Source organism: Hemiscyllium ocellatum, chromosome 40 (assembly GCF_020745735.1).
Source record: "Hemiscyllium ocellatum isolate sHemOce1 chromosome 40, sHemOce1.pat.X.cur, whole genome shotgun sequence".
NCBI lineage: Eukaryota > Metazoa > Chordata > Chondrichthyes > Orectolobiformes > Hemiscylliidae > Hemiscyllium > Hemiscyllium ocellatum.
The window spans coordinates 14,033,284-14,046,540 of NC_083440.1; the positions used below are offsets into that span (position 1 = coordinate 14,033,284).

The 13,257-nt window shown below is 49.5% G+C and overlaps 1 protein-coding gene across 1 annotated transcript in view; it reads left to right on the plus strand.

The window, feature by feature from the left end:
- The window catches only part of LOC132834543 (uncharacterized), a 37,659-nt gene extending 24,719 nt beyond the window's left edge, over positions 1–12,940 (plus strand). The window contains exon 8 of the mRNA XM_060853474.1: positions 11,911–12,940. Coding sequence (XP_060709457.1) covers positions 11,911–12,045 — 135 coding nt within the window. The 3' untranslated portion in view covers positions 12,046–12,940. The remainder of the gene's footprint in view (positions 1–11,910) is intronic.
- Positions 12,941–13,257: the final 317 nt, after the last annotated feature.

A 13,257-nucleotide genomic window follows, 5' to 3' on the forward strand; every position in this document is an offset into this window, starting at 1 on the left:
GGAAAGCATAACTAATACCTTCTGCACTATCCTATCTACCTGCGACTCCACTTTCAAGGAGCTATGAACCTGCCCTCCAAGGTCTCTTTGTTCAGCAACACTCCCTAGGACTTTACCATTAAGTGTATAAGTCCTGCTAATATTTGCTTTCTCAAAATGCAGCACCTCGCATTTATCTGAATTAAACTCCATCTGCCACTTCTCAGCCCATTGGCCCATCTGGTCAAGATCCTGTTGTAATCTGAGGTAACCTTCTTCGCTGTCCACTACACCTCCAATTTTGCTGTCATCTGCGAACTATACCTCTTCTGCTCACATCCAAATTCTCTGAATAAATGATGAAAAGTAATGGACCCAGCATCGATCCTTGTGGCACTCCACTGGTCACAGGCCTCCAATCTGAAAAACAACCATTCACCTCAATCGCCCACTACTGTTGAGCCAGTTTAGTTTGGGACAGACCAGTTTAGTTTGGGAGACTTGGGGGGGGGGGTGGACAAGTTGGACGGAAGGATCTGTCTCCATGCTGTATGATTCTATTCTCCGAGGCCTTATGGCCTTACTATTAACCAGGGGATTGTGAAATAGTGATAGCTGCTTTGCATCTCAGCTCACTTTACTTTTACTTTCCTGATAAAGGGCTTATGCCCGAAACGTCGAATCTCCTGCTCCTTGGATGCTGCCTGACCTGCTGCGCTTTTCCAGCAACACATTTTCAGCTCTGACCTCCAGCATCTGCAGACCTTACTTTTACTCAAGTCAAGCAATTGAACGGGATGGATATTTGCTCTTGCACATACTAGACAATTGTGTAATGCCAAGGAGAGAAAAACATTACAGTTGTTAGTGGGGGATATGTCAATACATCTTATTCAATAAGATCCAGAGTGTCATATTATTGAATTCAACTCTGTGCATGTTAGGGTAGATTGGCCATGCTAAATTGCCCACAATGTTCAGGGATGTATAGGTTAAGTGCATTGGTCAGGGTCAAGATTAGAGTAGTGCTGAAAAAGCACAGCAGGTCAGGCAGCATCTGAGCAGGAAAAATCATTCCTGACGAAGGGCTTTTGCTGCTCCTCGGATGCTGCCAGAACTGCTGCGCTTTTCCAGCACCGCTCTAATCTTGACTCTGATCTCCAGCATCTGCAGTCCTCACCTTGGTCAGGGGTAAATGTCGGGGATTGGGTCTGGGTGGGATACTCTTCGGAGGGTCGAAGGGCCGGTTTCCACGCTGTAGATTCTCTCAAAACATTCCCCATCTACCTCCCTGTTCCCCAGGCCTTTACTGCCCCTATGGTTTTATAAGCCTTTAATATATTTAAGGACTCAATCCGCATGGCTCCCTGGGGTGGAGAATTCCATATCCTAATGACCCTCTCTACGATTTAATTCTCTTAATTTCAGTCTAAAAGCTGATTTCAAAACTGTGCCTGCTACTCCCAGACTCTTCCCAAGAATAGAACAGACTTCTCCATCCCATTATGTCTCGATACATTCCTTCCCAACATTTCAATAAGGTCAGCCCCACATTCTTCGAAACACCAAAGAGGTAGTCGCTGAATCTGCTCAGATTTCTGGTCAGCACACATCCAGTGAAAAGTTTTGTTTTGCAAGCAGTGCAGTCACATCCAGGCAAACACATGACAGAGTATTAGGGAAGCAATGGTTTAAAACAAAAACTGCTGAAGTAACAAAGTTTTTTGCTGAAATAACATCAATTTTGAAATCCGTGTCTGTGTATGAGACAAACTGAAAGCTCAGTGGTTCTTGCTTAATTTCCCCTTCACCCATAAGATTGTTTACCGCTCAGCTTATGTGTGTGTGTGTATATATATATATATATATATCAGTCACATGCATGAGGGCTATGAGGTGTACTGCTTTTATGCTATAGACAGAGGTCCGATGAGAGTCCACCAAGTGAGAGCTTGACTGTAACTCTGGTGCTGAGCCTGGATGTCTTGCAGTGGTTAGCACTGCTGCCTCACAGCGCCAGAGACCCGAGTTCAATTCCCGACTCAGGCAACTGACTGTGTGGAGTTTGCACGTTCTCCCCGTGTCTGCGTGGGTTTCCTCCAGGTGCTCCGGTTTCCTCCCACAGTCCAAAGATGTGCGGGTCAGGTGAATTGGCCATGCTAAATTGCCCGTAGTGTTAGGTAAGGGGTAAATGTAGGGGTATGGGTGGGTTGCGCTTCGGTGGGTCGGTGTGGATTTGTTGGGCCAAAGGGCCTGTTTCCACACTGTAAGTAATCTAATCTAATCTAATGAAGCTAAAATAAAGATGTTAATGGAACTCTTGTGTGCTCCACATGATTTTGAGTCAACACAAGGACATACGGATCATAGGAGATTGAGACAGCGTGAGGTTGACAGGGGAGATGCACAAAGCAAGATCAACATTAACAAGATTGACATTATTTGAAGTTAAAGTCTATTCTTGTCGGGGGATGGGCATGTGTTGCGGCTGCGGTTTCTCCTGCCTGATGGAAGAGGTTGTAAGAGAGCATCACTGGGGTGGGATGGATCTTTGATGATGTTGGCAGCCTTCCCATGGCAGCTAGAGTTGGAGGTGGAATCCGGCGACGGGAGCATGGTTTCGGTGATGGTCTGGCCTGCCAGAACCACCTTCTGTAGTTTCCTACGGTCCTGGGCAGAGCTTTTGCCGTCCCAGGCCATTATTCACCCAGGCAGTATGCTAACTATGGTGCGTCTGTCAAAGTTGGGGAAGGTCCTTATGGTAGTGCCGAATTTCCTAACCGCATGAGGAAGAAGAGGCGTTGTTGTGCGTTCTTGACCGTCACATCTATTTGGGAAGTCCAGGGCAGGTTGTCAATTATCGTTGGCTTGGGGGCAGACAGGGGAGACTATGGAGACTATGACTGAGCGCCAATGGGTTGACTTATTAAAAGCAGTATGACAGGAGCTGGGGTGTGGGAGTTGGTCAAGGATTTAGAGGAAGATGCTCAGGCCCTAAAGTTATTGAACTCCATATTGAGTCCTGAAGGCTGCAGTGTCCCCAGGTGATAAATGAGGTGCTTCCTCTGAGCTTAACTGGAGCACTGCAGCAAGCCTAAGATAGAAATATTGGCCAGGGAACAGGTCGGTTGAAGTGGCAGGTAACTGGGAGCGCAGCATCATTTTTCAGATTAGATTACATACAGTGTGGCAGGCCCTTCGGCTCAACAAGTCCACACCGACCCGCTGAAACACAACCCACCCAGACCCATTCCCCTACACCTAACACTGCGGGCAATTTAGCATGGGCCAATTCATCTAACCTGCACATTTTTGGACTGTGGGAGGAAACCCACGCAGACACAGGGAGAATGTGCAAACTCCACACAGTCAGTCTGAGGCAGGAATTGAACCCGGGGTCGCTGGTGCTGTGAGGCAGCAATGCTAACCACTATGCCACCGTGTTGGTTTGGCGAACACAATGGGTTCCCAGTCTGCGATTCATCTTCCCAGTGTTGGGGGTGATCAGATTGTGAGCTGTTTCTCTGTGCAGTAACCCTGAGGTAGCCAATCCCAATACGAATTGGCAAGTTGATGAATAGGGTCACGACTGTGGAAGAGTGATACCCAGTGTCGAGAAAGAAGCCTCCACCTTTTGTAACAATCTGAATTCCATTTAAACATAAGAATTGAAATTAAAATTGGAAGTGATGTACAGATGATGGACAAGCAAATACCATACAGTGAGCACTAAACTCCTCCCTCACTGGGTGGGTGATGGCCTAATGATATTATTCTCAATCCAGAAACCAAGGTAAAGTTCTGGGAACCTGCGTTCCAACCTGGCATGGTTGAATTTGAATTGAACAAAAATCTGGAATACTCAAATGGGGAAGGGCCTATCTTGGAGAAATTCCCCGGACTCAGAGCTTGAGCATTGACAAACTTTATTGCGTGATATCAGGGGAGCACACCTTTCCTTTGAAAAGACCGATGCAACTCCCAAGCACTCCAGATCACCATGGGTTTATATAGTCTGAGCAGAGAGTTGCTCCATCAGGCACAGAACCACAAAATACTCACGAGATGGACGATGTGAACATATACCAGGCAGAGTTGAGGACTTGGGATTAGAGTGGTGCTGGAAAAGCACAGCAGGTCAGGTAGCATCCAAGGAACAGGAAAATCGACGTTTCGGGCAAAAGCCCTTCATCAGGATTCCTGACCCGCTGTGCTTTTCCAGCACCACTCTAACCTAGACTATGATTTCCAGCATCTGCAATCCTCACTTTCACCTCGTTGATTTTAACCTTACTGCAAATCCTCTTGCCAATTTCCTGACCTCTGTTGCCAGTTGAGCGGTCCCATAACTGGGGAAGGGAAGGGCAAAGAACTGCTCAGTGTCAGTTATAGCTGTCTTAGCGTGAGGCCAAGGCCATTTGAATGGGGAGGAGTGCGAGTGGTAAGTAAAGGGGAAATCATAAACCTGAGATAGCAACTACCAGTCCAGGAAAGTGGCCGCCAGGGGTAGGCTTTGTGGCCGCAAATTGGTCTGAGTTCCAGTCCAGAGAGTTGTGAACTTGGCCCTTATAGTAGTTCTTCTAGGAGAAAGTAAGGACTGCAGATGCTGGAGATCAGAGCTGAAAAATGTGTTGGCTGGAAAAGCACAGCAGGTCAGGCAGCATCCAAGAAGCAGGAGAGTCGACGTTTCGGGCATGAGCCCTTCTTCAGGAAACGTCGACTCTCCTGCTCCTTGGATGCTGCCTGACCTGCTGCGCTTTTCCAGCAACACATTTTCAGCCCTTATAGTAGTCTTGTTGGAAATTCAAGGTTCAAGATACACCCCGCCACCCCCCCCAGCACAAGTGGCTCAATGCGGGGGACAGGGTAAGGAGCAGGGAATGGATACATTTACTGGTTCCCACATTCTACCCTGACGTATAGCTGCTTTTGAAGCAGATGGTTCCCATGGGTACACCCTGTCCTGTGGTATTAGTAAGGGGCACATTTTGTGGAGCCAGCTCACATTTGACGATCTGAGGGCCGTGCAGAGGAGCCGTCTGTGAGAAAGGACCATGTCTGGGTTGTCTCATAGAGTCTCAGAGAGGCCAGGGCACAGGGGGACAACCTCCTGGACTCCGTGCAGGCAGGCATGGTCATCTGCCAGGGAATCCTGTATGACAGGGAGAAGGGAGACAGCGTTTCAAGCCAGGGCACACAGGTCAGTGCGAGAAAGTAGGATGACCTACTTGTGGGTGGCACAGCGGTTAGCACTGCCGCCTCACAGCACCCGAGATCCGGGTTCAATTCCCGCCCCCAATTCCCAATTCAATTGGATTGTGGGTTTCCTCCCACAATCCAATGTGCAGGTTAGGTGAATTATCCGTGCTAAATTGCTCGGAGTGTTAGCTTAAGGGGTAAATGTAGGGGAATGAGTCTGGGTGGGTTGCTCTTCGGAGGGGTCGGTGTGGACTTGTTGGGCCGAAGGGCCTGTTTCCACACTGTAAGTAATCTAATCTAGACCTCACAGCCAGTTCTCCTTGACGCCGTGAAATGCTGAGTTAAGCAGCAGGGGAACCAAAAGAGGAATGAAAACTGTACAAGGGGAATGGAAGACGGGCGGACCTTTCTCCCCTGACAGCGGCAGCTGCCGTAGCTCCTAAACAGGTCAGCACTCCCTTTACAACAGGTGGGAACGGGACAGAATAAAAGGCCAGATGGTTCACACTGATCCAGGGAGCTGGATCAGGGTGGAAGTGAAGGACTCTTTTCTTGTGTTAATAGAGGAGAGGAGACTGATTCTGTGTCCTTGTGTTAATTTTTTTTTACTAAAAGGCGACAGGGTGCCCATGCAGTTGTGGTAGAATGCTGGAAGCATATCCCTCCTTTTCGTTAGCATAAAGCTGAAAAGGTGAGGGATGCCCAGGGCAGCTGCTGAGGTTAACCACTTGTTTAAGTTTCTTCAAGGCTTGTGCCATGGCAGGTATCCAATTCACCGGGACTGGCTGGTTTGGCAGAGAGGCACATCAATAACTTGATAGTCTGGTATCCAATGTCTGCAGTAATCCACCATGTCCAAAAAGAACAAACGTTTAATTGCTGTACCATAGACTATTCCAGCACAGTACAGGCCCTTCGGCCCTCGATGTTGCGCCGATCTGTTTCACCAAATTAAAGTCCATCTATCCTCCACTATTCCACTTTCATCCATCTGTTTATCCAATGACCACCTTAAAGTTGGTAAGTCTACTACTGTTGCAGGCAGTGCGTTGTTCCACACCCCTTCTACTCTCTGATTAAAGAAGCCACCTCTGACATCTGTCCTATATCGATCGCTGCCCCCCCCAAATTAAAGCTATGTCCCGTCATACTAACCATCACCATCCAAGGACAAAGGCTCTCACTGCCCATCCGAGCTAACCCTCTGATTATCTTGTGTGCCTCAATTAAGTCGCCTCTCCCTCTAGTGGGCGGCACGGTGGCACAGTGGTTAGCACTGCTGCCTCACAGCGCCTGTAGACCCGGGTTCAATTCCCGACTCAGGCGACTGACTGTGTGGAGTTTGCACGTTCTCCCCGTGTCTGCGTGGGTTTCCTCCGGGTGCTCCAGTTTCCTCCCACAGTCACAAAGATGTGCGGGTCAGGTGAATTGGCCATGCTAAATTGCCCATAGTGTTAGGTAAGGGGTAAATGTAGGGGTATGGGTGGGTTGCGCTTCGGCGGGTCGGTGTGGACTTGTTGGGCCGAAGGGCCTGTTTCCACACTGTAAGTCTAATCTAATCTAATGAAAACAGCCTCAAGTTCCTCAACTTTTCTTCAGAAGACCTTCCCTCAGTACCAGGAACATCCTGGTAAACCTCCTCTCAACCCTGTCCAAAACCTTCCACGTCCTTCCTATGAGTGGGAGGAGAGATGTGATCCTGAGACAGTGCTCTGAGACGGTGTGAAAGTTCGTAGTCCAAATACTGTACTGTCTTTTGGCAGAGTTGCATCTTTTCAATAGAGACCTTACGTCAATCCTGAGCCAGAGAGTGGAGCAATCCAACAGTGTCATATGTAGAGGCATGAGGTGAATGGGAGGCCACTAATAAATCATCAGCATACCGAGCCAAGGTGCCTTGACATGACTGGTGGAGGTCTTTCAGGGTCCAGTGTACCGCAGAGGGATATACAGTGGGGCTCACCATGTGTGCTCGGGGGAACCGTGTCAATGTATATTGGCGGCCGCCGTAAGTGAAAGTGAAAAGGTATTGGCTGACCGGTGGCAATTTAACAGAGAAAATGGGACAGCGTGATGGCTCAGAGGTTAGCACTGCTGCCTCACAGCATCAGGGACCTGGGTTCGATTCCTGCCTCGGACAACTGTCTGTGTGGAGTTTGCACCTTCTCCCTGTGTCTGCGTGGGTTTACTCCAGTTTCCTCCCACTGTCACATAGATGTGCGGGTTAGGGTGAACTGGCCACCCTAGCCTGCCCATAGTGTTCAGGGATGTGGAGGTTAGGTGCATTAGTCAGGGGTAAGGATAGGAGAGGGGGTTCGGTCTGGGGGGGATTTACTCTTCGGAGGGTCAGTGTGGACTTGATGGGCTGAAGAGCCTGTTTCCACACTGTAGGGGTTCTGTGAAAAAGGCCGAGCAGAGGTTGATAACAGAAACACAAGTGGAGTAGCAGGGAAGCTAGTATTGGTGCAGATAGCTGAGGTGGAAACATGACTCCTTTCGGAGTATGCTCATCTTGTTCTCGTTTAGCTGCCGCTGCAACCATCTTACTTTTTTTCCCTCCGTGAGACGTTTTGTTTCAAAACAGCTGCTAGGATAATTAACCCTTTCTGTGCCTTGTTCTTTTCCTGGCTCGACTACCAAGCTTTCTGTTCTGATTCACTCCCCTCGCTATTCTGACCGGTTTGGATCCTCTCTTTAATTAATGCTTTGTCATGTTCAAAACTGTTTGCAAGATTGACCTATCGGAACCCCAGCTATTCTTCTCCTCTCCACTCATATCTGCCATGTAACCCCAGACTTCTAGAACATAGAACATTACAGCGCAGTACAGGCCCTTCGGCCCCTCGATGTTGTGCCGACCTGTCATTCCAATCTGAAGCCCATCCCACCTACACTATTCCATGTATGTCCATATGCCTGTCCAATGACGACTTAAATGTACTTAACGTTGGCGAATCTACTATCAATGCAGGCAAAGCATTCCACACCCTTACTACTCTCTGAGTAAAGAAACTACCTCTGACATCTGTCCGATATCTATCACCCCTCAATTTAAAGTTGTGACCCCTCGTGTTTGCCATGCCCATACTTGGAAAAAGGCTCTCCCTGCCCTCCCTATCTAACCCTCTGATTATCTTCAATGTCTCTTTTAAGTCACCTCTCAACCTTCTTCTCTCCAATGAAAACAGCCTCAAGTCCCTCAGCCTTTCCTCGTAAGACCTTCCCCCATACCAGGCAACATCCTAGTGAATCTCCTCTGCACCCTTTCCAAAGCTTCCACATCCTTCTTATAATGCGGTGACCAGAACTGTACACAATACTCCAAGTGCGGCTGCACCAGAACTCGATCCCTCTATTAATAAAAGTTAAAACACTGTATGCCTTCTTAACAACCCTGTCAACCTGGGTGGCAACTTTCAGGGATCTGTGTACATGGACACCGAGATCTCTCTGCTCATCTACACTACCAAGAATCTTACCATTAGCCCAGTACTTTACATTCCGGTTACTCCCACCTGCTACACCCTTCATCACTGTCCACAACTCCACCGACCTTAGTGTCGTCTGCAAATTTACTAACCCACCCTTTTACGCCCTCATCCAGGTCGTTTAAGATTAGGTCAGATTACTTACAGTGTGGAAACAGGCCCTTCGGCCCAACAAGTCCACACCAAAGCGCAACCCGCCCAGACCCATTCCCCTACATTTACCCCTTCACCTAACATGAGGGGCAATTTAGCATGGCCAATTTACCTAACCTTCCTCTTTTTATTTTTTGGACTGTGGGAGGAGACCCACGCAGACACGGGGAGAATGTGCAAACTCCACACAGTCAGTCGCCTGAGGCGGGAATTGAACCCAGGTCTCTGGCGCTGTGAGGCAGCAGTGCTAACCACTGTGCCACCGTGCCACCCATTAGAAAAATGACGAACAGTTAAGTTCTGCTGATCGGGCGGCTAACAGCTACCTTTATTTTTCGGGGGCTGATGGCCGTCGGCAACTTCTTTAAATTGAGCTGCTGCCTTTTCACAGCTTCCTTAAAGTTTCCTGCTGTAAATTGGATTATAATTTGCTCGCTGTGGTTGCCATTGGCAACTGGCTTGCGATAACTCTGTACCAGTTCAAATCCTTGTTCCTGCCTGCCTCCATGTCAGGACATCTTTTCTGTGTCCTAGTTTGTCATGGTTCTTATTTTTTTATTATTGAGGCATTTCTTGGTAAAGTGCCCGCCCTTCTCACTCCTTGAGCTGTTTTGGACAGACTTCCTGTCTCTCTGTGTTCACTGTAACACTTGCTGCTAGTTCCTTAAAAATCATTTGGTTATTTCCTGTCTTCATAGCCCAGCTGAGAACCTCCTTCGAGTTATTTCCGACTGGGAATCAGGGTGTCTCCTCCCTTACTTTTGCATCGAACCTATTTACCTCTGGCGCTTCTGCGTCTTTTTCGAGGGGACAGATGGCCACGGACCGTGCTTCTCAGTGGGACATGGGTTCCTTTTCCCTGGGGCCAGCCAGTCTTACATTTAGAGGTCGTTGACCCAATCGCCGCTTCCTCAGTTCCGAAGCACGGTTCTACTTTCTGTGGTGAAATGACCAAAACGCAACAAAGACAAGCAACACAAACACTGGCGTCGTCGTCAATCCCACAAGGTCCACTTAAAATGGTTTCTGTCCCATGGCAGTATTCTTTTCAGACCTGTCCTGTCTCCACGTCTTTCCCTAACTTGGGATCAGCCTGTCCTCTCAGGTTAGGATCACACAGGGAGCTGTGTTTTTTTTTTAACTACTTTAAGATTGTTCAGGATCCCATAATGAATGACTTCTGCCTGACTGAGCCTGATTGGTGAAGAAATTCCCCAGACTCAGACCCTGAGAACTGACAAACTTCATTGCGTGGTATCATGGGGACTGCACCTTTCCTTAGAACGGACTGGTGCAACTCCAAAGCACTCCAGATCACTGTGGATTTATGTAGTCCGAGCTAAGAATGGCTCAATCAGACACAGAACCACAAAATAGTCGTGAGATGGCCTATGTGAGCATACACAAGGCAGGGTTGAGGACTTAGATAAGAGTGGTGCTGGAAAAGCACAGCGGGTCAGGCAGCATCCAAGGAACAGGAAAATGGACGTTTCGGGCAAGAGCCCTTCATCAGGAATACAGGCAGGGTGCCATTGTATTCCTGATGAAGGGCTTTTGCCCGAAACGTCGATTTTTCTGCTCCTCGGATGCTGCCTGACCTGTTCTAGCCTCCCGACGCAGAAGATGAGATGTTCCTCCTTGAGAAGGCAGTGGAAGCCCAGAATGGACACATCATCAAGGGAGTGGGAGGGGGGGCGTTGAAATGGATGGCGACAGGAAGGTGAGGTTGCTTAGAACCAGAGATGTTCCCTGAACCGTTCCGCACGTTCTGCAAAGGAAAACAGCAAGTGCCGCAAAAACCCAGCAGGTCTGGCAGCATCTGCAGAGAGAGAAACAGAGTTGACGTTCTGAAAAAAGGCTGACCTTTTCCAGCACCACTCTACTCCAGACTCTGTTATCCACCATCTGCAGTCCTTGTTTCTACTGGGGTGAGGACTTGCCAAGACTGCACATTAATGGGCGGGTGTTCTCAGACTTGAATCAAAGCACACAATATTCACACCCTGATTAGCAAGTACCTACAGGTAAATCGCTCATGAGTTATGTGGAAAAAGGCAGAATTTCTCGTAGCTAAGGCCACCCGGGCAAAGGGGGCAAGCCAAGGAGAGAGCAGCACTATGACTGACTAAAACAAAATGGCTGCAAACGGGCAATCCAGCAAAAACAACGTCTACAGCTTCAGAGAATTGTTGATCGTCAGGACAAAAAAAATAGTTCGCTCACGTCAGAAACTGTTGGCTTTACCTGGAACAAAATCAAGAACTGGCGATCTGAAGCAAACAAACAAAAACTGCCAGAGAAACTCAGCAGGTCTGGCCGCATCTGTGGGGAGAGAAAATAGCGTTGAGTCCTATGACCCTTTTTTCAGAACGTTAACCCTGTTTCCCTCTCTGCAGATGCTGCCAGACCTGCTGGGTTTGTGCGGTATTAGCTGTTTTCCTTTGCAGAGCGTGCGGAAAGGTTCAGGGAACATCTCTGGTGTGTAGCACTAACCAACCTCACCTTCCTGTAGCCATCCATTTCAACGCCCCCTCCCACTCCCTTGATGATGCGTCCATTCTGGGCTTCCACTGCCTAGTCAAGGCCACCCGCAAAACTAGAGGAGGAACATCTCATCTTCTGCCTTGGGAGGCTACAACCACATGGCTTCAACGTTGAATTCACCAGTTTGCACATTTCCCCTTTGTGCCAAACTTCTGACCAAGGTCCACCCTCCAGACCTGACCTACCTGTCCATCTACCTTCCCACCTAGATGCTCCACCGACCTATCACAATTATCTACCTTTGCCGATCCCACCTACTTTTCCCCTAGCACCGCTCCCCCTACTCCTAGTTATTTCTGAGCCCCCTTCTCCCTCCCCAGTCCTGAAGAAGGGTTATGCCTGAACATTGACTCTCTTGCTCCTCAGATGCTGCCTGACTTGTGGTTTTTTGCCACCGCCACATCGATTCATTCTGATTTGACCTGACTGACATAACTCTAGCCCTCCCCCTCCCCCCTGTTGACTCTTAACTGCCCTCTGGTTAATTAGGGAGGGGTAATTAGACAACAGTCAGACCATTCATGGCAATGTTTCTGTTCTCTTACAGATTTGCATGTCCAGTTATCATTGGATAATAACTTTCTTTGCTGCCATTCAACTGGTCCTCTCTGGCTGGATCATCAGTCTCACCAGCTTCTGGTTAGATAAGGAATTCCAAAACTTGAGGGCTCCTAATCCCTGACCAGAACTGATTCGGTCAATATATGTTTGTGATGAACGTGCCCCAGGCTTTACATTGCTCTGCTGAGAGGTCATCGACATGAATCGTTATCAATGATTCCATCTTCGCAAATGGTGCCTATTGAATATTTTCCAATTGTTGACATTTTCCTTTCCGATTTCCAAGGTGAGGGAATATCGGTGTGATATGTTTTACTGTATTAGCCACTGGTGCATAACTTCCCTGAAACTTAACATTTCTTGTTCGGTTCCCATCTTGTCCAGTGTGAAAAACAAGAGACTTTTAAAAATAAATTTACAGTAGACAGAGGAACCTCGATTATCCGAATGAGATGAGCGGGCGCTACTCCATTCGGGTAATTGATTATTCGGTAAAATGATTCGATGTCTCTCCTCCGAGGCTCAGGGTGTTATGTTAAGTCCGTGCCCCCATCCAGGAAATGAGGCAGCAGCTCCCACCTTTCCCTGGTCTACCCCCACCCCGTGTACATACACTGCCCCCACCCCTGCCTGTCCCCCAACCCAGCCCCCCCACGTCCTCTCCCCGCATGTTCCCCAACCCCGTCCATCAATGCCACCCCCAACCCGCAGGGCCCCCAACCCCATCCAATCCTGCCCCCCCCCCCGTCTGCCCCCCAATCCTGCCCAACTCCCCCCAACCCCATCCAACACCAACCCCCTTCAGTCTTCACCCCTGCCCACAACCCCCAAACCCATCCAACCCCTGCCCGTTCTGATCCCGTCCAACACGACACCCCCCCGCCCCCGTCTGCCCCCACCCTGGTCCACCCTCCCAATCCCATCCAATCCCACTCCCTGCCCCCCCCCCCATCCTACACCACCCCCTGTCTGTCCCCACCCTGGCCCACTCCCGCAATCCCATCTAACCCTGCCCCCTGTCCTACACCTACCCCCGCCTGCCCCCACCCAGGTCCACACCCCCAACCCCATTCAACCCCGCCCCCTGCCCGCCCCACCATCCTACACCACCCCCTGTCTGTCCCCACCCCGGTCTGCCCCCCCAATCCCACCTAACCCCACTCCCTCCCCCCCATCCTACACCACCCACTGTCTGTCCCCACCCCGGCCTGCCCTCCCAATCCCATCTAACTCCATCCCCTGCCCGCCCCCCCCCCCCCCCCCCCGTTCTACACCACCCCCTGTCTGTCCCCACCCCGGCCCGCCCGCCCCCAATCCCATCTAATCCCGTCCC